Raw genomic sequence first — 26,635 nt, 5'->3', positions numbered from 1 at the left:
TAATGGAGCATCTAAACAATTATATTGTACTTTTTTCTTTATTTGATGGTTTCCCTTATGTTTTTTAAAGGGGCCTTGCAGTTTTCTTTTCCATGCTCCAGCTGCTTTCAGACTCCTCTGCAGTTCTCAGTTTGAGGTGGAATTGTCTCAGCTTTCCCTTTGAATTTGTCTAGCTTAATTATTGTCAGGGCTGCACACTTTCCAGAGGAACGTCATGTGATTGAAAAGCCAGCTATCCATTTAAAAGCCATTTGGATGAAAAGTGCTCAGTGTGTTTGGACCACGATTCTCATTTCATTGATGGGGAAACTCAAAGCACAGGGATGTGAAAGGACTTGCCTCGTGCTGGAATTACAGCCCCATCCTGGGTACTCTGTGTCAAGCAGTAGCTGGGGTAGCAGCAAGTCCAACTCCATCTAAAAATGAATAAATAAAGGTACCAGTGAGCCTAAACTGAAGGAGGAGGAGGAGGAGGAAAGCACAGCTGTGATTTTGTGCTGTGTTGGGTATAGTGAAGCTCTCCTGTGAGCTCTTTAGGACTTCCCAAAGGGGAAGAAGCAAAAATGCAATAAAGCAGTGACTCAACAAGGGCCTGATTCATCTTATGAGTAGCGGAAACAAAACAAAACTTCTTGCAATGACAGGTTACATTTACTCATCTAATCCAGCCTCTTTAATAAAACGTCGTAACCCCAAAATCCACAACAGCTCTTAGAAGGAAACACCTTGGGAGAAAATCTTTTTCCTTCTTGTGAATCTCCAACCCATCTAGCCCATGGACTTCCCATTCAGTAGGTTTTGGCTGCATGAGAGAACAGCCACAGTTTGCTGTCAATGATCAGCAGCAATTCTTGCATTTTGCTTTTCTTGGGTAGAACAAATTAATGATTACTGGTTGTTGGTGTTTTCTCATTAAAAGTAGAATGTTAAAGTAATGCTTAAGTGATGCATTATTGCCATCTAATGCCATCTAATTTTCATAAGTATTTTTAGATTCTGTGTATGGCGTGGGCGGTTAGGGGCTTAAGTAATGTCCTTTAAAATTCCCAGTAAGAACCATGGCGGGAAAACCCAGCTTAGAAATCAAATGTTTCAGCTACCAAAATACAGCTTCCCTTTTTTTCCTTTTCTTTTTTTCTTGTTTGTTTTCAGAAATGTTAAAATTTGTTAGTCATCATGTTAAGAATATTTTTTTTCCCCTTTTTCAGTCCACTGTTGACAAGAGTACCTGTTTCTGGTGGAGCTGATATCCCTTGGGGAACTTCCCCTACTGCCAACTAAACTCATGGTTTTCATCTTGAAGCCTGGAATTCTGCATTTGCCAGGGCTGTTTTCATGATCCCAAATGATGACCAATTCCCCCAAACCAGACAGATTTCCAGAGACTGAAGTGGAAAAGAAAGATGTCTTTATATGCTTACAACAATTATTTATTTTTGGAGGGCAGATAAGCTTTTGAGGTGATAACATAAGTGATCTTAATTCTTTTGAGCTTAAAGATTTTGTTTACTTCCTTACCACTTCCAAATATTGCTGAGGTCATCTCTGAGAAAAAGCAAACAAACAAACCTTTGAAGGTTAATAGTCCATTTTAACAGGCTTCCTTGGAGTTGTTTGTGCTTTGCCTACACACAATCCACATGTATTTAACTACAGTGCTGGAAAAACTACTGCCTAAAAAGGTGGATTTGTGCTAATGCCAGCAAATTGTGCTGCCAAACAGGTGCCTTGTCTAGGTAGTTTTGAGGTTTAGTTCTAATGACAGCATTTGGGCCTTTTTAGAGATAATTTTATTTCTTCTGCCTTAACTAAGCCAAAACTTCAGAGATGGGCCACTCTAAAATCCTTCTCTGTGTTGTTTTCTAGTTTAAAGCTCACGGCTAGGCTTGGCTTTTCCAGTGCACCTGTCCCATGGGGAGGCAGACCTGCTTTCCCTCTTTGGTTGGGAAAAGGGAGTAAAGGAAAGACCCCATGCACCTTCCTTACGTCCCATTACCTCCGAGAGCAGGGATTTTTCAGATCCAGACAAGGGACAGGGTGGCCTCTTTCATGAATGGACCGAGATGGAATGTTTTCATTTCCAATGGGCTTTAAGCCAAGTAAATATTAGTCGATCCAAACTAGTTTTGAAATTAAATTATTCTTATTTGTTGGAGCATTCCGGAGAATGGCTTTGATGTGTCTGTACTTTCACCAAAGGGATATTGGCAGGCTGGCCTCCCATTTCTGGCCATTTGGGATGAAAGAAGGGTTATAATAACCACCTTGTGTGGCAGTGATACTGAACAGATGACATTTTTTGGACAATATTAAATGAATAAAGGTAAACATACTTCAATTAAAATGTTTTTGGAGGCTGAATGCAATAGGGCTGTTGGAAAGTCTTCTATGTGGGTTGGAGGAATTTGGCTGCATTTGTAACTGATTTTCTTTAACTCCAGAAATCTTGGAAAGAGAGGGATTCGTTCTGTGCATTATTTCCTTTCCAGATAAATACAATGTTTGAATAACTTAAAAATCAAATTGAAATTGGCAGTGAACAATAAAATTGTCAGTAACTGGGAGGCAGAGAGGTGTGTTGGAGAAGGAGGGTCTTTTGCTTCTGGGATCACATGAGCACAGTGACTGAGTTAGCTCAGGTGACACCTGTAAATAAACTGAAGCACACAGCAATTAAGTGGCACATTTTCAGTCTTACCAAAATTATTTGGAGACAACTTAAAAATTAAAATAAAACAATCCAATAAATAAGGTGCTCAGTGTTCCACAGTCTTTGCTGAAGGATCCTCCAGAAGAGGTGGGATCGGGTTGGTGGAGACCTTCCCACCATGAAGTGCTGCTTAGACACAGCTGAAGAACCTTTTAAATTGATACCAGCTGATGATAATTTGTACTCTCCCTAGAGTTCAACAATAACTGAAATGAACTGAATTAAAATCTAAGGAGAGGAGCAAGTTGGTTGCAAAGATCTGCTGGAGGTCACTGGTGTGACCACCTTCTACCTTCAAAATTAGGTCAGGGATCTAAATAAGTTCAGCTGTAGGTTTAAGTTTAAGGCTGGATTTCAGGTTATGTGGAACCTCTGGTGTTCAGGTTTCTTACATGTGTTTACTAGGTTTTCTGTAAATAACTAAATATACAAATTGTCATTTGCAATATTGATGCAAATTAAATGGCTTTTCCTAGAAATGCGAGTAGTTTGCATGGATAGACAGGTGTCTTCTCACAAAAACTCTATGTCAATTTGCTTTGATTTCACAAAAAATTAGACTAGCTGTGCTTAATTTCTGAGTTAAACAAAAGAAAAATCTCTTTTAACAGATACCCTGTTAACCACTCAGTGCTGCTGGTGAGTGTTCTGAAGTGTCACCTGCCTTTTAAATCCATTTAAGTACTTTGTATGTTCATGCCTTAAGGGAGAAACGGTTTGAACAAAGACAGATATAAAAAACAAAGCACAAAGGGTTTGTAGGTTAAAACTCAAGCCTTTGGTTTTTTGAACATCAGCTCAAATCTGGATCCATTTGCTTGAAATAGAATATTTAGTTTTCAACTCAGCATGTGAACTGGTCATGCTTGAATTTAAAGCTTGATTTATTTCTTTTTGCACCTGTTTCTATTTTAACACTGGCTCTATACTAGATAGACATTTGCTACATGGTTCCTTCCTCCCCAGCTGGAAGTCTGGTCCGATATTATCGCGTGAGACCTTCCTAAAATTTACATTTGTAACTCTGCAACTTCTGAAAATGCAAATTACGCTCACTTCATTAGGTCGGTTTTTTTGTTGTTTTTTTTTTTTTTTAATTTATGGTTTTCTTTCCTGTGTTCCAGCACTGACCCACGTATTTGATTTTAAGACCGGCAGCTGACCGTGTACTTGCCCCACAAAATCTTGTTTGAGAAAACAAGGCACAGTCCTGCCCCTGGCTAGAGGTGCCAGATGGGCTGGATCAGGGGAGAACTGGACATAAACTTGGAGGGGGAAGCGTAAAAGGAGCTGAGGGAGAGAAGAGGGAGACGTGAGGCAGAGCGTGGGAAGCGATGCTAACGCGGGACGGATGTACAGGAGGGCCTGGAAGTCTGGGGATTTTCTACAATAGCTGTGTTTGACAAAGAGAAGGCATGAACTCCGTGATCTTAAGGGGGAGGTTTTAGAGGAAATGGCATGTGTGTTCTCTTGAATATGCAAATCAGCATTACATAATCGGCAATAACAATAATAATAAAATCTTTTCCAGATTTGCAGCTGTCACCATATGCTCGGTGGGGTGGTGGCGGAGAGCTGGCAGCCGCAGCTGCAGTGTAAAACTGGGGCATCCACCTGGTTCTGATCTCGACAGAAAAGGGACAGAAGGTCACATCACAGACCATTGTTCTCAGTGTCTTGTAGTTTATATAATTTTTTCATACATGAAGTATGGGGAGACCCCAGAGGCACGTAAAAGTTGTGTAGTAGATGTGGCACTTGGGGAGATGGTTTGGTGGTGGCTTGACAGTGCTGGGTTAGCAGTTGGACCTCATCATCTTGGAGGTCTTTTCCTAAATGAATCTTACGATGTTTTCATCAAATGAAAATGCCTCACTTAGTTCTGCAGTAAATGTAAGCCATCCTCTTTCCTTGCTTTCCTTCCCCATGTAATACTGAAATTGGTTCATGTTGCCCCCGTTCCTTCCCGTGCAGATGTAGAAATTTCAGGTGTATTTACTCTACCCTTTGCTGGGTTAACTGTGATAACTATGGGCACCCTTTATAAATAAAAATTTTCCCTGAGAGCAAAGATGAGCTAAATGATAAAATATGCTGAGATATTGAAGTAAACCCTCTGTAATACTGAGCAGGAGAGTTTAACCAACAGTTCATGAGAGGTTTTTTAGATGATGCAGCTCTTGGTCATGTAAACATAACCTTGTTTCTTGTTTTGTTTTGTTTTTTTTCCTAGGGTGACTCTGTTATTACAGTGCAGCTGAGTGAGGAAGATAAAGTTGAAGATGATGTAGTTTTTTATTTGGTCTTCACGGGATCAACTGTCCAACACTGCACAAGCACGAGAAAGATTAATCCTGGGAGTCTGGAGACAATTTCTCCTGGTAAACAACTGCCTTTCTTTGCATATCGGTGTATCAGTCTGTGAAATTTGGTTACTACAAGTGGACAGGAAAGTAATGCTGTTTCCTTGGTTGTCTTTTTCCTCATTTGCACATTCACAAGGAGTGGAACACATGGTTTTGATGACTGCTTTTGCCTTTTAAAAACCTCTTTCTTGATTTTGCTAGAATTGTGTGACTTTGAGATTACAATTATTTAATATGTAACTATGAGATGATATTGTAGAAAGCTCACAGTCACACATGTGCATAGTAAAAAGCTTTTAAATGCAGGAAAGATGGTGGAAGATACATTTGTGAGGATGCAGATGCTATTGCCCAAATGGTGGACAGCCCAGTAAGTCTCAGCTACGCTTATCATCTGCTTGACTCCATGAGGGATGAGGTTCATTGCTGTCTTCCCAGTGAAATACAACCCTTTCCCCTAAATCTTGTTCAGCTCAGAGCTCACACAGCACTTCTGGAGCTCTTGCAGTACAGGTGATGTGCTGCTCAGTGCCATCTCTCCATGGCTGGTTCAGATGAGGTGTGTTTCCGCATGAAAGCCCACCACTCTTTTTATCCTTTGTGCCACCAACAAAACAAAACGAGTCAGCGTTTCCCTTTGGTGACTTCAGGACCGTGGGAATGAACGTGTTCCAGGCTGCAGTCCTCACCATTAACCTTTCATTCTGACTTGTTGCTACGCAGCACATTGCTACCCGTGTGAGAAAAACGCCTGACATTTTCACTACACACCGTGCAACTCAGGCCATCGAGTGTTTTCCTCGGGTTTGTCTTTTCACCTACCTCCTGAGTATTGTTTTGTGAGAGATGCACATGGAGTAAAATTCAGAGGTTTTTTTTTTTCTCTTGGGAATGAGTGGCTAAAAGTTGGCCACTTCATTTTTTTTTTTTTTTTGCATTTCCTCCTCTTTTTGTGCTGTTCATGTTATTCACTTGGCTTGGGAAGAGAAGTCTTTCTATGGCTACTGACGATTGGAGCCCCGTGCAATCAATTAGATTAATGCTTATTTTCTCCCAGAAGAGCAAGAGGGGGTGACTCCTTCCCTGCTTTTGTGTGGTGGGCGTGGGGCTCTGCCAGCCCTGCTTGCAATGACTTCACCTCTCCCTCGGGGCCGTGGTTGCTGCGCCAAGAAAGGAACTGAAAAGCTTCAGTGTTCCCTTCAGCCCATGTGGGAAGCGGCGTGCTGGATGGGATTTCCGGGCAGGAACGATGCTTTTTCCCATCGCTGCTGTCCTTGCAGCACTGCTGGACGTGGCCAGGGCGGTGGCTGCCAGGTGCTACCAGAGTGATGCTCTGGGCACTGCCCGTCCTACCAGCCCCAGACAGAACTGAGTGGCTGGGGAGGGCTCCCGCAGCTCCTTTCGTTGCTCTTACTGGGAAATCTGACGCCGTTCACGATTCAAAAGGAAAAGAGGGAATTGCTCTCAATTGTTCCTTTAGCAATAATGGATTGTTTTGTTGGGGTTTTTTAAATCCAGTGTAGTCATGATCCTGTGGTGTGTGAAGCTAGATTGGGATGAGTGCTGTCCCAAAATACAGCTTGTTTCAGACAGTTTTAAGGGACCTTTCGGAAAGGTGTTCTCATTCCTGCACTGTCCAGGGCTGTGGTGCAAGGAAGAGGTGTCATCTCAGATGTGGATAACACCCTCATCTGTGCTCATACCTCATTTTGGTGAGACTACCTAAGAAAAAAATACTTCAGTGGTGAAGAGGTTGTTGAAGAAAGGCAAAGCAAGAAATAGGAAAAGCCTGATTTTTTTTCATACCCTCTGCTGACACCCATGCATTTGTCCAGTGTTGTTTCAGCATGGACTATGCTGATTTCAATGGAAGTATGGCTTATTTCAGTGCAGCTCCTCCTCCTCCTCCTTCCTGGACGCAGTGAATCTGTAATCGTGTGTTTACTCTGTATATTCCACAGTTGCCTTGGCGATGGCTGTGGTGACTCAGAGCGTTATTTGACCTCGAAGGGATTAGCCATGAACAGCACACAGTGTGTGTGAGACCAGCCCTTGCTCAAACACCCAGCCCTGGGCACTTAGCAAGTGCTGTGCAAGGAAACTCCTGAAAAAGCTCTTTTAGGCAAAATCATGTCCTTTACTTCCAGCTCCGAGCATCTTTCATTTGTTCCTGTGATGCAGGGAGTGTTGGGAGCACGGCAGCTCCTCAGGGACAGCTCAGGTGGATTAAGGAAGGGCTTCAGCCTCCTCTGCATCCCTTCTAGACTTAAAAGCTCTTCCCTCATTCTTGCCCCAAGTCCCCAAAATTTCCTGTGGTCCCCAGGAGACTTCAGATGAAGTCCGTCAGCAGCTGGGGTGAAAGGGGTGACTGTAATTCTGTTAAAGCAGAAGTAGAAACAAGCCCAGATTTGTAATTTTTGATTTCTTGACTTTTTCAGTGGGTTAAAAGATAAATGATTTTATTACATTTGCTGCCAAAATGAATCAGAATGTTTTAGCAAAGCTTTCAAAGAAAATCACATTTAAAAAGAAATCTTAACAACATAAAGTTGTTTTAGATGAAAAATTAGAGAAAATGGAATGGAAATATAAGCTGTCAAAATACCTCATAAATTTTCATTGTATGTGAAAATTCTCTATATCCTGAAAGACTTTACCTAAATAAAAGTCTATCACTGCAGAAGTAAATTACTGCTGCATCTTATATAATTACTAGAGCAATCTGCCTCTTTCCTATGCTTTTTTTATCATCAGCCTTAAACATTGAATATATATAGTCCATACTACTGTTCAAATGCTAGCTTTTATTTCTGTGCATAATAGAATAAAGGACTTCTGATTGTAAATTTATGGGAGCAGCCTTATTTTAGCTGAAGATGTGAATAAATACAGATTCATCACTTCTGCAAACTACAGAATACTTGCCTGTATTCATGCACTTTCTCAGAAGAATGGGATTGATTATTTATCCTGCCCTGTTGCTGGCTGCATTAATTTAAGGAAGGTAATTTTCCCTTGTAAGAAACAGGTTCTCATCTGAGCTGATCAGTCACAACTTGAAGTGTCAAAATCAGCTACTGAGATTGAAGAATTAGCCAGGAGATGATGCTTTGTGTGCTTTCAGAAGCTCTTTTCCCAGCCTAAGGACACACCTGGTTACATCATCCAACTCAGCTGTTGTTTGTCTCAGTGAAAAATCTACCAAAACCTGATTCAACTGTTCGTTTTACTGCCTCTGTTACAGTTTTTCTATATCTAATTAATCTGGTTGAAGTTCTTCCTAATGGAAGCCGTTTTCCTCAGTCCCAGAGGCACTGTGTAGTTCCACAGCCCGGTTTCAGGCAGTGTTTTGTCAGACGCAGCATTAGGGTGGCAGGTGGAGGTGTGGCTCTGCTCTGGTGGGGATCTCAGTGCAAAAGCTTGCTCACTGGAGTGTGGCTGTTAGGAAAGCATCAAGAGTCTGAGGGGGAAGGAAGTGGAGAAACGATACCATCTCTGCTGCTGTGGTTAAACTGTAGCCGGCTGCTGAATTTGTGCTGTTGGGGATGGATACGTCCTCTCAGGTCACAGATGCTCGTCCTACTGGTGTTGGTCATTAACTGAGCTTTTCAGCAAGTCTTTATTCCTACAGCAGCTGAGGCTGCTGTAATCTTAATGCATTTTTTTCTTCCCAGCATCTCTGAAGGGTAGGGAGGGTAACTGAGGCCGAGCGGATTGCATGTGGTAGTGAAGGAAATCTGTGTAAAGGAGGGAAGTGAAACATTAATTGCAAGACAGCAGCCTCATCTCCTGCCTCTCTGCTAGAGCAGCTTTTTTCCCACTGGGAAAAAACCCAACCCAATAATAAAAACCCTCAAATCGTGATCTGACAAACAAACCAGCATAAGGAGTGACCTCATCACTGTCCAGAAAAATCAAAAGTCCCAACCACAGCTTGCTGCTGTGGCCAGCGAAGGCTTCTGAGCATTGGGAAGCTCTTGGGGAGATCCGAGGAAATTTTCTTGCAAGAGCTGATGTGCTGGAAGCTCCAGTATTTGTGTGGTGCATTTATTGCAAGAGTTGGCATGCCATCGCCATAGCAGCTGTATGACTGGAGATGAATTTTGCTTTGCGTTGAACGACTGGTGGTCTGGAAAGTGTGGGAGACACAGGGGAAATTTGAAATGAAATTTCAAACAGTGAGCAACAGAAATCCAGAGCTGCAGCAGTTCCTGATCAAATAAGTGAAGGGTAAGAAACACCCTGTCTGTGAGCCAGGTCACCAAGGCAAGAAGTAAATTTTGTGAGATGTAATTGCCTTGCTGAATACTGCTGCAGCGTGTTGTATCACTCTGAGCTCCATAATACCAAAATCACTTTTCTCGTGTTTGTTCAACCCAGAAGGTGCAGGATTCTTGTATGGGTTTCAAAGGGGAGTAAAAATCAAAAATTGGAAGTAGAAAAAGGGTCTGAGAGACTGTCTGTCTGCTGGTAGCTGCCTGCCAGCAGTTTCCACAGGGCTGACACGTTCCCGTTGGCTCACTCTGAACTTTCTCTCCATCCTTAAGCTAAGGCAGAGAAGCAGCTTCAGTCTTTAACTTGTTCTTAATTCCGTAGCTCTCAGAGCTGTTTTTTTTGTTTTTTTGGTTTTTTTTTTTCTCCTTACTTTCTTTCTGCTAGTTAAAGGGAGAGAAAAAAAAAATAATTTCAGTTAGCTTGGAAATATCTTCATTTCAAACTTTTCTTTTACTGTGAAATCCTTTACATATGTTCATGGTTTATTCACTTCTACCACAGACTGTGTTTTCCCCTAAGAAACAGCTCTTCATAGAAAAAGCTGTATTTCATGAATTACAATCTTTGTACTGGTAGACCAGAAGGGTAAACAAGTTGCATAACAAATGGCCACTTGGCAATACCAGTTGTGGATTTGAAAATACTCTTAATTATGAAACAAAACCCCCTTAAAATAGACTAAAACAGCATAGCCAAGAAGACTTTTTGCAGTTTATCCTCTTTGGTGTATTTAATTGCTTGAGGCAGTGTAATTAAAAGGAGGTGATGCCAGTACTAGATGACATCAGTCACAGGAAAAAGTGATTGAATCTGTGTTGAAATTATTTAAGATGTAATGTGTGGGGTCTTACACTTTTTTAGGTCTTTAAGGCATGTGCAGTGTGTAAAGGCCTTTAAAAACATCTTTATCCACTCTTCAGTCTCTCTTTCACCTTCCCAGTGAAAGCAAAAGCAGAGGCTCCTGTGCATTGCTGGTGCTGTGCCTGTGTATTTCATAAGGCTTCCTGTGTTGCAAGAGTGAATACAGTAACTGTGTGCATTTCACAAATGCACTTCAAAGACGGCTCTGATTTTCAGAACTAGAACTCAGAATTTCTGAAGCAGAAAAGAAGCACATTTTGGATGATCACAAGAGTTTCTTTTCCACAAGCCACCATATGGCAACACCTCTTGGATGCAAATCTGAGATCCTTCATGAGGTTCACAACATTTGTTGTCTGGTTTTCCTGTCCTTAAATCTCTGTGTAAGACCTCTTTCAACCCAGCTCCACCATGGTGACTTGGAGGATGCAATTAGTCTTTGGTCACCTACCAGGCAAACCCAAACATGTGCTTCCAGCAGGGCTTTAAATAGCTGCCCAGGCTGGGGGCCCATTGTTTGATAGCTCCAATGTGAATTCTGAAAATAGGAGGTTTGGACAGGATTTCCACTTTTGGAGGGGTAGGAAATGAAATCATCTTTTAATAAAGCTCTGGTTAGGGGTGTTTTGTCTCCATGTAGGCCTTGTTAAACAAGAAAAGGTCTGGAGAGTTCAGCTGCTGCCCTTGTAACTGCACCCCAGATCACAGGCACAGGTAGCAATTAGATGGACAGGTCTGAGCTGTACATTCACTTAGCTGCTAATGACTTACAGCTGAGAAATGTCCCCCTGTTCTCTGCTCACTGATCTGCATCAGTTCCATGTAGAGGATGCAGTGCTATCATCCTGATACATCTCATCTCTTCCGGGATAAGAACAGACAGACCAGAGCACCATGTCTTCATTTTTCATTCTCATATTTTCCCCAGAGCAAGCTTCATTAAGTGTCCCCATTTGTTCCCAGTAAGGAATTCTTCAGTTGAGGAGCAATTGTCTCATTTAAAATAATTTTTAAAGCATGGTTTGATGTGTAGACGAGAATTCACTTTGTAGCAGCAGAATTAGCTGCCGTGCCCATCCCTGCATAGACTGAAATAGTTTTTTAATTTCTCTATTTTTCCTGCAGTATGTTGGTATTTCTCAAAACAGCTCCAAGTCAAGAGTGAGAAAATTTGAGAGTTGAGATAAATCCAGGTTAATAGATAAAGCAAAAGCCAGATGCAAAGAAAGCAAAATGAGGGATTAGGTCACTGCTTTCCATGGACATGCAGGTGTTCAGCCATCCTTGGGGCAGCAGGGCTCCATCACATGTAATGGAGATTTCCTCCTTCTTTCCCCAGCTCTATCCATTGACCATGACTCCATGTGCTCTGGAATATCCCTCAGGTCACTTGGGGTCAGCTGTCCTGGTTGTGTCCCCTCCTAGCTCCTTGTGCCCCAATCCTACTCATTGTTGGGGTGAGTGGAGAAGAAAAGGCCTTGGGTCTGTGTAAGCAATGTTCAGCAAGAAGGAGAATGTGCCTGGATTATCAAAACTCTTTCCAGCACAAATCCAAAGCAGCCCCACACTGGTTACTGCAAAGAAAGAAAATTAACTCTATTCTACCAAAACCAGCCCAATGACACACCCAGAGGTTTTTGTTTTTTTTTTCCCCCTTTTCAATGTCAGACACTTTTCTGTTCCACATCTGGGCAGGTGTTTGAGGGGATTCCAGCAGTCCATAGTGGATGGACATTGGTGATGGAACCACCCTGCTGGTTGATAAGTGCATAACTTGGTGCTTAAACCCATGTTGGAAGAAAGCCCTGCTGTCTACAAGAGGGAGCAGAAAGGTGAGGCACAGGAGCAATGCTGGCTCTTCTGGCACTGCCTGGAGCTCTGTGTGGTTGTGGACAAGCTACTTAACCTCATGAAAACAGATTTGGTTTTGCAGTGATAACCACTTACCCCCTGAGCACGCCAGAAAGCTCAGCTCCCTTCTGGTAATGCTCTGGGACAAAGGCTGTAGAGGTTCAGATGTTCATCCACACCTTTGGATCTTTGATGTGGTGAGAAGTGTTGTCCCACTGATGGTTCCTTCAGAAGGTTCCTGTATTGGGGGCATGCTTGCTCATGCTGTTCCTGTAGCCATTCCAAAGGAGGGGGCAGAGACCTCTTGAGCAATCTTTCTAGCGCTGTCTGCTCTTGTTACATACTGGCTCCCTTTTCATTTGACCTGCTTGGCAAAAGTCAGAACCTGTCCCATGTTCTTACCCCCGCACCTGACACCTTCTCAGACGTGAGGAAGCAGAACATCAAAGCACTGCGAGTGGTCACCCTTCTGAAGAACATTCCCCAGGGTTTAACACGATGCTTGTTTGATCCTGTTGGATAAAAATGGATTGTCAGGTCTCTCACTTTCTCCTCTAGGCTGCATTCAGTATCTGGGGGAGTTTCAGTAGAATCCTCGTTGGCCACAGGTCAGGACATGATCTTTTTATCACCTTCCCTTGTGTTGCATTTTGCAGCTGGTGTTTAACACATGCTGCATCCTGGGGAACTTCGTGTACATCCACGGTGTGCTGCTTTAAGGACACCACACGTCTTGACTGAGGTTTCTGTAGTTGTTGTCTCGATGGAGGAGCCTTTGCTGTCCCACAGCAGAGTTGTTTGGCATTGTGACAAGGAAGTGATTGTCCCAAATGGTTTCTCTGTAGCTGCTCATGGGCCATTTTTTCCTGCTGCTTCAGTCCTGAAGTCCGCGGGCAGAGTAGTCGTATTCTAGGTTATTCTGCAGATGGGATTCTTATGGGAATAGGCAGAAAATCTTTTTTAAAAATTGAATCAAAGGTTTAGCTGTCCTCATGCTATTAAGGAAGCTTTTATTGTGTTTGTTTTTATTTTTTAACTCTGCATTCTAACAACCTTCCACTGCTCTGCAGTGGGGAGAGCCCAGCTCGCAGGATTTGCGTCAGCTCCTGTGGGCTGACACCGTCCTCTCACAGTGTGCATAGAGATCACTGCTTTTGTGGAGGCTAGAAACAAAATTAACTGTCTTACCTGCTCTGTATTTGATGTCCTTAGGAAGATCAGCAAAGCAAGAAGGTGTAGGGGGAAGCACGTACAGGACTAATGTCCTTAAAGGCAAGTTCCCCCGAAGCTGTATCATCCCCCCACTTCTCCCTTGAACATTTAGGGGATTTACTATGGGGAGGAGTGGAATCTGTGAGTGGGTTTCATGTGAGCAGCTGAGTGCTAATATAGTAATTACTAGAATGCACATGCAGTACTTTCTAGAACAGTAGAATTTCTTCCTACCCCTGTTCTTCCAAATAACAAAACTAGTAAATCTGTTCCTTCAGCTTTCACGTCATCCTCTTGCTAACAGGTACCTGGTGCTGGAAGAAAAGAATTTTTCTCACCTTTCAGCTCCAGAGCATCCTGGTTGTAGTGAGCAGTTGCAGCAACATCCATGTGTGTTTTCCTCCCCTTCTCCACTTGCCTTTGATATCTTTCCAGCTGCATTTGCTCTCCTTAGGAAGCCGCAGCCTCATCTCTGACAATTTTGGTGTTACCCGCAGTGTCCTAATAGCAGTTTTGACCTTTCAATTAACTTCAGGATTGCCTCTTTCAGCAGACAAAATCTGTACAGATGCCAAAAGCCTCAGAACAGATTTGTGAGGTTGGCTGAAAGACCATGAAGATTAGGGACATATTTTCCCTTTTGTCAGGCAAATCAACAGCAAAAAGCCCCAACAGAAGAAGGAAACTTTCCCACTGACCACAAATAGGGGCTTAAATGGAATTTTCGAGCCTTTAAAAATAAATCGTCATTTTGTATTTAATTAAGTAGGGTTTCATGAATGTGGTAGTATGCTGAGGTCATGGGCAGAAAGAAGCTTTTCCAGTAATTAGTGCAGGGTCCATGCTGTTCTGGCAAAAACAGCCATGACGTCAGTCTGAGGCTGGAACAAGAAACTGTGCCACACAGCGAACTTGAAACACAAACCTTATTATTGAAGGGGCACGTCTGACAACTACAAATCCTAGTTGTGTTGGACACATAGTATATTTTTCCTTTTAAAATTCCAAAAAGGTGTTTGGTTTGGTTTGGTGTTTGGTCTTTTTTTTTCTTCCCTCAAGTTTCTGAGTCAATGAAATTGCTGCCATGCCAGGGCTTCCTTTCTCCTGTTTCCCCTGCCTTAAATAAATAATGAAATCACCAAACTTTCAACTCTCTGGTTTTGTAAATACGGAAAGTGGCCATTTCCATGTTTTTATTTAGCAGAAGCAGCTTAGTTTTTAGTTTGGTGGTGTGATCCCAAATGCAAGGGGTAGGTGCAGCAGTGAGCGCACACAGGGCATGCCCAGGCAGATCATGCTCTCGTAGCCATGTGGACCTTTGTTTTAGGCGGAATTTCAATGTTTTCAGTGCAAGCCAAGTGTTGTGACAGCATTTGGGGTATGTAGTTCTGCAGCACTCAGATTCTACTTTCTGATGAGTTACTGGAGTCCTGCGGAGTTGCGAAATAAAGGTTTGTCCAAATAACCTGGCTTTTGGTACGTTAGCAAAATCTTTTACTTAAATTACTTAAAACCCTTGAGATTGCTTGTTGCTGAATATAATTAGCCTAGGTGACTTATAGTTCTTGGCTTATAATGGGACAGAGAAGAGTTATACATCTTTTCCTTTTAAAATCTATAAGAAATACTTATCTCTGATGATACATATAAATTCCAAAGATGGCGTTATTTTAGAGTTGTGACCCTCAATAACTTGGTCTTATTTTATTTAATGCAAAGAGTGCGTGTATGTCAAAGAAATTGCTCAGTTGTGTTTCCTCAGCCCCAGCCATTTTTCCTTTTTTTTTTTTTTTTTTTTTTTTTTTTAACCATTTATCTGAATTTTGTTTTGCAGGCCATGACTGCTGTGAGACAGTGAAGGTGGCACTTTGTGCCTCTAGAGAAGGTCACCCCGTTCTGGTTGTGGCAGAAGAGAGTTTCCAGTTTGTCCAGGACGAAGCCTACGATGCCGCCCAGTTTCTGGCCACCTGTGCTGGCAACCAGCAGGCGCTGAATTTCACACGGTTCTTGGACAGGTCAAGGCCACCTGCTGCAGACGTGGACTTTCTGGATGAGAAAGTGGCCTTGGCATTTCGACACCTGAAGCTGCCGGCAGAATGGAACGTGCTGGGAGCGGACCAGTCCCTGACCGGTGAGGACTTCTGGGGCACAGTGAGGTTTGCAGGTTGGGAGAGTGGTAAAAAGCCTGGGAGAAAGGATTCCCTGCCTTGGGAACCTGCCATGTGCCTTCCAAAGGGTGTGGTGGCTCAGAGATGAGATGTGATGTCCATCCACATCCTATATCTTGCCCTTCAGATTCCTTAAAATATATAATTGTAACTTATGATTTCACTGGGTCTTCTCCTATGAAATAGCACAAGCTGACAGTCGGTATTTTCACATATACTCTGAAAGGGTTTTTTTGTGTATGTAACAATGGCATGTGTGTCAGCATAGTGCTATATGCTGAAAGAACCCTGCATGTAGAGTATCTGATGCTCCTGGAAATATCCTTGTGCCAGAAATTTGGCCCTTGTAGTAAATGCTGGTTTTATAGCGCAGGTGCAAAATGACTGTAACATGAAAAATACATGTGATTTTTCTTGGAGAACTTGAGGCTCTGGCCCTGGGGGTTTATATCACATCCCTGGTTGCACACAGGGCAGGTTAACACCGCAGTTGCTCAAAATAAGCCTGGACAATTTTGCAGATAAAAGAAGGGAAGGGTGGGAAAACTTGACCTTTAAGCACGGCAGTGAGGGCTACTGAGAGCCTATAAATAAACCCCAAGGCTGGCCCAAAGTCTCTGGTGGCAGCTGAAGCAGAAGTGCTGGGGGTGTTCTGGCTGCTCTGGTGTGTCTGTCCTTGGAGTTCTGCTTGTTTTGTCACAAGGGGGTAAAAGGAAACACACGTGGGACCAGGATACTAGTTCCAGTATGTACAAATACTTGCTGTAAATTTTCAGGGTATTTTGGCAAATAGTTTCACTTCAGGAATGTGACTGTGAGGCATCTGTTATCTTTAAGAAGATGCAATGGCACAAGCACTTGAGTAGGGCTGGGATGTGGCTCACTCAATGCAGCAGGCTCAGTTCTGCTCACTGCAACAGGGTTTTCCACAGATTTTCCTGTTTTATTTTTCTTGAGCTTGCTGACTGGTTTTGTAAAGCTCAATACAAGGACAGGCAATTCCCATGTTAGCAGACATTAAAATGTTTGATCATATTTAATGGCTTCTTGATGGAAATTCAGCTGTCATGTTTAGGAGGAGACTGGTATTCTTTTCCTCTGTGTTGAAGTCACTGATGATTCTTTCTGCATTTGAAAAGAGTTGTGACAATGCAGAAATTTCTGGTATAAGTGGTAAAATTATAGTCACAGTGATCTTAACGAAAACTTTGAAACTCTGAATTGTTGCTGATTTTGCAGGAAGGCTGAGATCTGGTTTCTCTTTTTTGACTTTGATTATTCTTTGGAAAATCAGCACTTAGGGAGACCAAACCATAAGATTTACATTGGTTTGCTCAGCATGTGCTTGTGTGCCTGGAAGTTGTGGTTACACAGGGCTCTGTATGTTAGTGGACTTGTGGAGCATCTGTGGCATCCACAGTGAGAAGGGGGACCTCTGTAGTTCCCAATTCTGTAACTATTGAGTGTTTTGGCATCTTGTGGTGAGGTGTGTGTAGGTAGAAGTGAATAAATACGTCACTAAATGCAAATTTAATTCAAGAACATTGCTATAAAAAATGTTCCTTTTTGTTAGAGACAGAGTTATCTGGTAGGTTTGGGTTTTTTTGCAATGAGATATTTACACATAGGGAATTTGGGGGTAATTTTGTGATTGGAGGGATTTACATGCATAAGCATCCTTTTGGTCACAAAACTCTGTTTTGCTAGAGTGAGATGGAGGAGATGTCCCTGGTTTATGATGGAGCTCTAGATTAGGAAAACCTCTGTGCTTAAATATAGCACCCTTATACTGGTGCTTGCGTGTTGTGTGTGGGAGAGAGAAAAGCACTGCAAAGATTGCACTGTAGGAGTGTTGGAACAATTAGGCACATTCTGGCCAGTGCCTGCAGTGGGACAGCCCGTCCTGAGCTGCTTCCCTACCTATGAACAGCTATTGCAATTCATGCTTCACATTTCCCTAAATGTCAGCACCAGATAGCTTCACATAACCTTCTCCAAGGAGAACATACTATAGAAATGAGAACAAAAGAAAATGTCACATCCCTTCTTGAAAGATGCTTAGTGCTGCCTCTGAGCTGGCACGTCTCTATGGGCTCTTGTGGGCTGGAAACAAAACGCTGCTGTTCAGCAAAACCTCTGAAGGCAGGAGTGAGCCGGGAGCCTCCGCCAGCTCCCGGAGTGCCACAGCCCCATGGGGAACTGCTGCTCAGAGGAGGCTGCTCTTGTCAAACACGTTTAAAGGTCGATTTTTCAAAGGCCTGAAGTAGGAATCTAACTTCTGCAAAAGTTAGGAAGTAATGAGTTTCTGCAGGCAGAAGCTGTATACAAGATCTACCCCTGAGCACAGCTCCAGGCTGAGTTTTGAAGAGGGGGTGGCTCAGTGTGGGGGCTTCTCCTTGCCTGTACCCAGCCCTGACCAGGCTTTGAGCAGAGGGCAGGGAGTTAACTGCTGTCACCCCAGAGGGCAGAGAGGCTGCTCAAAGTTTCACCCACCTCAGTCTCTCACTCATCTGCTGTGTCACTGAACAGACACGGCTGCAGAACTGGGCACGGGAGTTACCCTGAGACACCTGACATCACAGGTCCCTGGGCTCCATTCCCTTGCTGGGACAGGCAGGGGGTACTCAAGCATTTGGTGGGATGAACTGGGAGGCAGAAGAGGGCCTGGGACAGTGTGTGGCTGGGAGAGCACTGTCCCTGGGACACAGCTGTGCTCTTCAGCAGGCATGCACTGCCCCTCCATAGCAAGCAGTTCTTGGGCCTTGCTCTTAGTTATCTGTCTGTATGAGCTCCAATGGCATCCACAATTTCAGAATATCCATAATTAAGGATTAGTCTTGTTACTGTGGTATTCCAAACACAGCATTTCTTTCAGGTGCCATATAATCATGTCTGTCTTAATAATTACAAGTGCGCTGTAACTTTCTAAAGAACATGGTTGTTACTGCTGTCAGAAGTGGGGCTATTTACTGTTCTCAGTGGCATTTAAAGGCAGCTATTTAACTGGAACATATTGTTACACTTCATGTCTAGAAATCAAAATTTAATATGTATCCTGAGGATGTATGCAATGTAAATACAGGACTGTGATGTTCTGTTTTAAATTACTGGAGAGAAAATAAGCTAAGTAGAAAACCACAACTGAATATTTTGAGGTATGAGTAATGATTATGGCTTGTTTATGTTGCAGTGGGGTAAAAAAAAAGGAGAAAAAAATTAGGGAGGATCTGAGGCTCAGGTATGAAAAACTTAGCTTAATTGAATCACTAGTAAACAGATCACTTTCAAAATAACTTAGAAGTAATATTCTGACAACACCTTTGAGGAAACAATCTTTCCTTTTTGCTTATTAAAAGCGTGGCGAAACCCAGAGCTATGGTTGATTTTTGGTTGTGTGAGCTTTCTGAGGTGGTGCTTCAGGAGCTGGTTAATGTTGACAGAGGGTTGCTGTGATCTCCATGATATGGAGCAATTCCCCTGAGAGTGTAAGGACTGCTGTGAGATAATGAGCCAGGTTTTCAAGCAGATAAGCAGGAGACCATCAGATTAGATAGAAGACTTAACTGATTGTAGTTACTGATGTGTTGAATATGTACAGCTTCCCAGAAATGCTCTGGGATAAACATGGCCCTTTGATAAGTACTGTTTGGGAAATTAAACTCCATGACCTCACCAGGTAGGGGGTGGGTGTAGAGGGGAACTCTCTGCCCTGGTTTGAAATACTCTAAGTGTATTAGGATTATGGATTGAATAATTTCATGTACAAATCCAGTGGGATTTCAATGTGCAGGATGATATGAGTGTCAGCAGGAATAGACATCATGAATTGGGGGTTTTTTTGCACAAAGGGAGAAAGTCTGAAGAGAGAAAGTCACAAAAAACCCATCTTATTTTAAACAACAACAAAAAAATCCTTTTAAAAACTTCCAGAATTTGGTTATTAGTATCTAGTCTTTTTTCCCCATGGGAGGATGCTAAAGTTATGCTACCAATGGTGTATTTCAGACATGGAGCTTTAATCTGTTCATCTGCTGCACTCTTGTTATAGTTTCTCTTGGAATCCTTTCAGTGTAATAGTTACAGGTGTTCTTTTGGTTGGGTTACATATCCTTTCCAGTCTGCTGCTCAGCTTCTGTGCTCTGTGATAAAGGATGGTATGGTATAAATCAGCATGGTCTGTTCAGTGCCAACAGCACAAATTGCTCTGTTCAGCAGCAGTCCTTGATAAGATGTAAAAACTCTTTTCCATACCTAAATTTAGTGCCCTCTGCAGTGGAAAATGGGAAGCAGAAAGCAATTCTTGTTCAGACAGCATCAGAAATGTGCTGCTGAAGACTGAGATGTACCATTTAGTCCGTGGCTGAGGAATGGTTGGCATGAGAATGTTCCTGTTCCCTTTGATATCAGTGGGAATAGGGACATGGAGATCTTTTGGTGTGCTTTGAAAAAAAATCTTGTTTATCAGATTAAGAAAGGAATTATCCACACATCTTTTTATTAACTGAGCTCATAACTCCAAACACAACATCTTTGCCTTGACCTTTCTGCGGTGCAGTTATTTGCTGGAGCCTTCCTCTAGGACCTCACTGTGAGGTGGCAGCTTGGTTCTGGTTTTTTTTACCTTTGTTTTTCAAGAATTGATCTGAGTAGTGAGAGCATTTTCAGCAGAAAGCAAGATTTTGAGGCCAGATGTGATGGTAGATTTCCAAATTGCTGAGCGTACGTGAATTTGGTTGAGAACCAAGTAGATGTCACGAGCACAGGAACACAAAGCAATGCTACCCCATTCCATGGCTGGCTCATGAGATGTCTCTGGGTATGGAGGATAAACTGAGCTTTAGGTGTAGGTTACTCTATCTGCAAAGTTATTTTTAAAAAGGAACAGTAATTTTTAAAATTTATTTAATCAGGTTTAAAATGAAGGTTTTTACTTAGTGTTCTTGGGCGTGTTGTACCCTAAGTTGTTTTCTTGGGTTTTTTTTTTTCCTTCCGTGTTATTTGTTTTGTGCTAATAGCACCTTAAACCTTAATCCTTTACTATTAGCAAAGTATATATGACAGTCTTCTATGGAAATTTGGTCCTCAGTTGCGCAGATAAACTGTCTGTTCATGAATCACAGCAGAAAAATAATTACACAAAAATGATATATCCAAAGTCCTGTGTTTTGCCAGCTGGACTAGAGTACCCTGCCATTATGGGGCAATAATCATATGTTTCAACTCTTGCCTATTACTAGGAAACGAGAAAGGAACAAAACAATCTTGGCCTTTTCAGTATCATGTTTCTTGTATTTCCACAATTTCCTAATTGCCAGAAGCTTCTTGTTGACATTCAAACGACAGCCATTTTAAGATGAGGAGCTCTTGCTTGGTATGTGGTAGGAGAAGGAGCTCTGGCTTTTGCATGTCAAAGCTTTTGGTATTTTTTCATGCGTGGGACATTTTGCACCACGACAAGATCATAAAGCCATTGACTGGATTTCCAACATTGTGTGTGACAAGCTTCATCTCTTCAAAGGCAGGAAGTCTGAAGGGATCTGTCTGCCTTTCTCCCCTCTCTATCCAGCAAAATGTCCGTACTTGATGCAGACCAGCTCTTGTCTAGTTTTGAGCAACACCATACACCAACAGATGTATTTTCATTATGTATTAGTAGTTAATCCAGCCCACAGATGGCACATGCCTTTTTAACTGTCACCATGCAAGTTTTGCACACTCCAGAACCTTCCAAAGCCGTTGCCTGTGGCCCCTGCAGTTGTTGGATGTGCAGTACTTTGTCTCTTTGCTGCCATCGTCTGTGCCCATCTGTTAGGGTGGCCTCGTGCCAGGTTCTGTGTCAGGCAGAGCCTTCAAAAAGTGGATAGTGAGCCTGTGTGTTTAATATGCTCTGGTGGCAGCACGCCACCTCTTCTTGTACAGATCCCGTGTGCACGCTGTCACCGCCCAAAGGCATCGGGGCAGGGCCATGTTCACTGCAGTTGTGTTTGCAGACGCCTCCATCCCAACGCTGGAGCTGCCCTGTCCACCGATTCAGGGGTGAAGAAGATTGTTTCAATAGAACAGGAAGGATGTTCTCAGAAGGAAGGTGCAGTCATATCAGCAGATTGGGACAACTGGAGAAGAATTGTCACAGCTGGGAGGGGCCATTTCATCTTTGAGCATATGAGACGGAGAGAAGCACCCATTTGGCTCAGGGACTAGAGGAATATCTGCCTGCACCTTGCAGAACTTGCAGTTGGTAGTGTGTGTTTAGTGGTGAGCCATGAGCTGGTGAGCAGATGATGTTTTTCCGTATTGGTAATGCTCTCAGGTGCAGGAGGAGGAAGCATTTTGGTCCAGGGATCTGTGGTTATGCTTTGCAGGTCCATGCTGCTCAGCTCTGGGGCAAAACTGTCTATTCTAGTTAGGAAGATGATTTTCCCTTTCAACCAAGCAGCCATAACAGGAGATCCCACACAAGAACAGACCGTGGTCAGACCAGTGCAATGCATTCTTTATTTGGATTACAGTTGTTGGCTCTAACAGAAGTGATTTTGTGCCTCCTGCATGTCTGTAGGAAGAATTACACCACAATAATTATGTTGTCTCTGCCAGTCAGTGTGCAGGTAGTGTGGGAGCTTTGTGCGTGTACAAGCTCTTTGAGTAAAACATTGGGCATTTGCTTTCACTCTGGAAGTCCTAACTGTATCCACATTTTGCAGCCTCATCAGTACCCTTTATTTCGTGTCTGTCTATATTCTGTGTTATTTTTCACTTTTCTTTAAATCCGGGGCTGCAACCATTGATTGACTTCCATGTTGTGCTATTTCTAAATCATTATGCTCTGTAACATTTAATATCCAAATCCTTCTCATTACTTAGCCAGAGGCTGAGAATTTGGCTCTGGGAGAGCTCAGCCATTCCCTTTTCTCTGATCAGCTGGAACCTCCATTCAGACACACTCGTGTATTCAGGGCAGCTTGGTTTTGCTTTACGGTAATCAAGAGGAGGTTAGGGGGAAGACTTGGTTTGTAGCCCAGAGACCTAATTTGGAGTCGTTCAGAAGAGAAATGGTGCCAGAAAGCCTTTGGTTCTTGCATACAGATTAGTTCTTCAGAATTTGATCCAAAAAGTTGTGAAAAATTGTGTGTGAGGCAGGAGAGAGCTGCTTGGTTTAGCTTTGTTTTGTTTTTCACCGAAGGTCTTAATGACATCCCTAAAGTAAGTAAATAAGCAGAGAAACAGCAGCACTTTGAAGAAATTATTTCTCTTGGGGCACAGTTCTTAAAGAAAAAAAAATAAAATTAAATCCTAAAGCCATTGTGTGTGTGCATTTTAAAATCTATTGTATAGGTTTGGCTGGCACCCAAATGAATAACCCAATAAATAATTTCTGTGATATTAAATGGTTTATACCAAGTGTGCTCATTGGCATGGCTTTTTGAGACCCAGTTGGTGCTTTTTGTTGATGGTGGTGTCAGTCAATTCTGAAATCCTTTGTTAATTAAAAGAACAAATTTTTATTTCTTTCAGTTTTTTTAACCCAAATGCTTTTGCCTTTCATACAGAAATAACAGGCTTTGATCTGCAAATGCTGGATTTCAGCAGTGCATCTGGAGCTCATTTCTGGTTAAAGCTTTTCAGAGCATCATTCTAGAGCTGCAGCTTTTGGAGTAGGGAGATATTTTTCTGAAATGAAAGCTCAGGCTCAAGAGTGACTTTTACCAAATTAGAAGGTCATGGTTATTAAATATAAATGCAACAGTGGAGATTGGTAGTTTATAAATGCTGCTACTCGGAATGACAGAGCTACTGTATTAAGCTGAGAAAAGCTGGTCTGAGGCATAATCAAACCAGGAAAGAAAACCCTTTTTTTTTTTTTTTTCCTTTGGTCTATATGAGTTTTTAAACAGCTCTCTTTTATAACTGCTTTGGATATGTGCATCAGATGTAATTGTGGTTGGTTTTTTTCCTTCGTGCCTTGAGATAAATCAGCATCCTGTTAGATAACAAAATTTGTCCATCCCTAAAACCTGGTTCTGGTTTTGTGAGGAGTAGATTTGGACTCCAGGAAAACCCACCTGACCACACTTCTGTTTGGGTGTGCCGTAGCTTGGTGGTGGCTGTGGCTGCTCAGGAAATGGTGGGGTTTTCATGTTGACTTCTGTGGTCAATCTCAGCATGAGAGGTCCTGAGCACTTCCAGTCCCATCGAAGCGTGTCCCTCACTTTAAGACTGGTGTCTCCTGGATATTGGCAACCAGGCTGTTTTTCCAGGTGCTGCAGGTTCCTTTGGGCTGTCAGCTCCTTCCAGCCGCTGTGTGGTGGGGCTGGGATGTGGGGATACAACATTCCCCTAACCCTCAAGCCTACAAATCCCCATTGCTTTTCTTTCTTTTTCTCCCTTCCCAGAGAACATCCCTCGGGAAACACTGATGCATTTTGCGGTGAGGCTGGGGCTGCTGCGGCTGACGTGGTTTCTGCTCCAGCAGCCGGGTGGAAGAGGAGCTCTCAGCATCCACAACAACGAAGGGGCAACGCCTGTGAGCTTGGCCTTGGAGAGGGGCTACCAGAAGCTGCACCAACTTTTGACAGAGTAAGGATCATTTGGTGGTTCCTCTGCTGGTTTTGCGTTCTCCACCGTGCTTGGCTTTGCTGTACATTATCACTCAGTGGTGTCTGAGTGCTATCCTACATCCTTAAAGGCAATTTTGTTTTTACTGTTCTTGCTAGCAGCAATGGGGGCAGTCCTGAGGGTTTAGGGGAAATGCAATAATATTTTGGGGGGGCTGTTTCTTGTTGCTCACTATTCTGCTTCCAGCTTTCTTGTAAAGTCCAAAGTGAGTCACTGTAATATTGACTAATTAAGACAAATCTCATGCAAACACAATTGAAAAAGCTTTTCTTCAAGCAAGCACAACTGCCCAAAAGAGGGGAGCTAACAGGCTTTATGGTGGTGGTGGACTGTTGTGTTCTTAAGTTTTAGAGAGGGGGTTTTTTAGTTAAATGAAATAGTGATCATTGTATTGAAATAAGGCAGCATTTTGTAAAGAATAGGCATTTTACCATTGTAGGTTATAAAAAAATAAGGTAAGATTTAATGCAAATATTTAAAGGAGAACAGACTATTTAACAGAAACAGGTCTCTTGTAAATGGTCTTGAGAAACAGCCAGGTTTTACAGCACATGGCAAGCAACTAGTGGCACGAGCATTTATTGCACTGCTTTACAAGGAATCCTTTGGAAGATGGCAAGTTAGTTTTGAGCAGCAAATGTTTGGAGATCCAGCTTTAATAGCTGAAGTTAATAAAGACAAAGAGCTTAAAAAAATCTCAACGGGGCTGTTTGTATAGGAGAAAAGATTTAGTCTGTGTGTGTGTTATTCTGATGCCTGGTTCTCTTAAGCTTTGTTATAAACTTTGTGTTTCTGAATTGACTTCTCAGATACATGGGGTTTATGTTGAATGTCCCAATGTCATGTTTAGGAGTCTGCTGTGATGTTCACGTTATCACGCAACATTCCTCGTTATGAACTGTAAATATTCTGCTTTCTGTAGTTGTTGGGTGCAGTGTTGTAGGGGCAGAAAGTATGATCTGTATTGCTGGAGTGATTGCATTTAAGTTTTATGCTTAAATTCAGGCAGCCACATGGAAAGTGAGTGAAGGAGAAGCTGAAGGGTGGGATGGGACCTATACCCAAATACCTTCTCCTGCCACCCTTGCTAGCATTAATACAGAGAGGATGACAGTGTTACGTTCTTCTCCATCAAGGTCAACAATTACACTCTGAAAACACAGCTGTCTCACAAGCTATATTGTAAAATTGGAATGTGCAAATTCATCCTGTAACTGCAGCAAGGTTCTCCAAGGTGAGACTTACCACATTAACAGGCTTTACATACTGTCAGGAAGCTTAAGCTGGCCAAAACTTGATTATAGAGCTCACAGCAAATACTGCAACCCCAAAGCGAGTAGTAATTTAAGTAAAAATGGGAAGTAAACAAAACTATTACAACAGCTATTCATGTATTTGGTGAAGTCCTTCACAGCTGGTTCCAGTTTTGTAATGGCAGTTCTCACTCAATGGAATGAAAAGAGGACTGGGATTCCATGACATTGTCCTGTGCCACTGGCTTTAAGGAACACTGCTGGCCCAATCCATGGAATTTCTCTGATGACCTTTGCAGTTTGTCTTTGAAAACAGGACACAAGCAACTGCAGAAATGTTACCATCAAGGTCCCAATTCCTGTTCTTCTTGGTATGTCTGTAAACTGTGCTTTGTAGTTTGTTTTCCCCCTGGACTACTGGGTGGAAATGCAATGTGTAAACACCTGACAGCCATGCCACAGGTCCCTTGACTCTGAAAACTCTTCTATTCCCATGAAGTCCTAAAAACAGAAATCCATGAATGCTAGAAATCCTGGTTCCCTTTTTCAGTGGGTGGGATGGTGGTGGAGCATCGTGGGACTGACTAGGGCAGTGACAAGGGGGTGGCCACAGCCCTTCCCCACAGGAGGGTGATGGTGACAAAATGGGCACATCCTGATTTCTCAGCAGTGGTTTTTTTATTATTATTATTATGCTGAGCATTTTCTGCTCAATGATGGGATCAAGACTTGAAAATCCCTATTGGGAGGAGAAATACTGAGCTTCAAAACACAGAAAATTCTGTGAAGAGAGCGAGTGTCATTTATGTGCTGTCAAAACACAAAGGAAACTGTACAACCTCCTTTCTGCACTCTGCCTATGCTCACGCTGTCCAATCCATGCACACAGATTTGGCACACAGCTCGTCCCACTCAGCAAAACACAGAGCAGCAACGCATGTTAGTGAGGGCCCCTACAAAGGAGTCATTATTTTTACAAGTAATTAAACTGCACTACACCAAGGAAATGAATGCAGTGTGTTTTGTGATGAATTATCCTTGGGGGGAATTTATTGTTCTCCTGCTTGCTAATTTGCAGGACCCTGCATTTTACAGTGATTCTCCCAGCCAGCATTGGGAAGGGGTGAAATTTTGCCATAATTAGGATACAATCATTAAAGAGCAGACATAAAACCTTCTCCGTTGTTGTATTTTTGCCTTGGTTTGTCTGCAAAGTATCTTGATCCAGCTGCAGTGTAAATATTCTTCTCAAAAACCAATTTCACTGGTGACATTTTGAATTTTTGTTTATCTGATGAACTTTCCCTTCTCAGCTTTTGCAGTACT

At 42.6% G+C, this 26,635-nt stretch overlaps 1 protein-coding gene across 1 annotated transcript in view; it reads left to right on the top strand.

Moving 5' to 3' along the window:
* LOC120758819 (A-kinase anchor protein 13-like) overlaps window positions 1–25,999 on the top strand; it is a 95,837-nt gene extending 69,838 nt beyond the window's left edge. The window contains exons 7-9 of the mRNA XM_040077491.2: window positions 4,944–5,091; window positions 15,110–15,406; window positions 23,834–25,999. Of these exons, the coding sequence (XP_039933425.1) occupies window positions 4,944–5,091; window positions 15,110–15,406; window positions 23,834–24,021 (633 nt within the window). The 3' untranslated portion in view covers window positions 24,022–25,999. The remainder of the gene's footprint in view (window positions 1–4,943; window positions 5,092–15,109; window positions 15,407–23,833) is intronic.
* The last annotated feature ends 636 nt before the right edge of the window (window positions 26,000–26,635 follow it).

The sequence above is a fragment of the Hirundo rustica genome, chromosome 13 (genome assembly GCF_015227805.2).
Source record: "Hirundo rustica isolate bHirRus1 chromosome 13, bHirRus1.pri.v3, whole genome shotgun sequence".
Classification (NCBI taxonomy): Eukaryota; Metazoa; Chordata; class Aves; order Passeriformes; family Hirundinidae; genus Hirundo; species Hirundo rustica.
The sequence above is the reverse complement of the archived record's forward strand: the minus strand, read 5'-3'. Positions and strand labels throughout refer to the sequence as shown.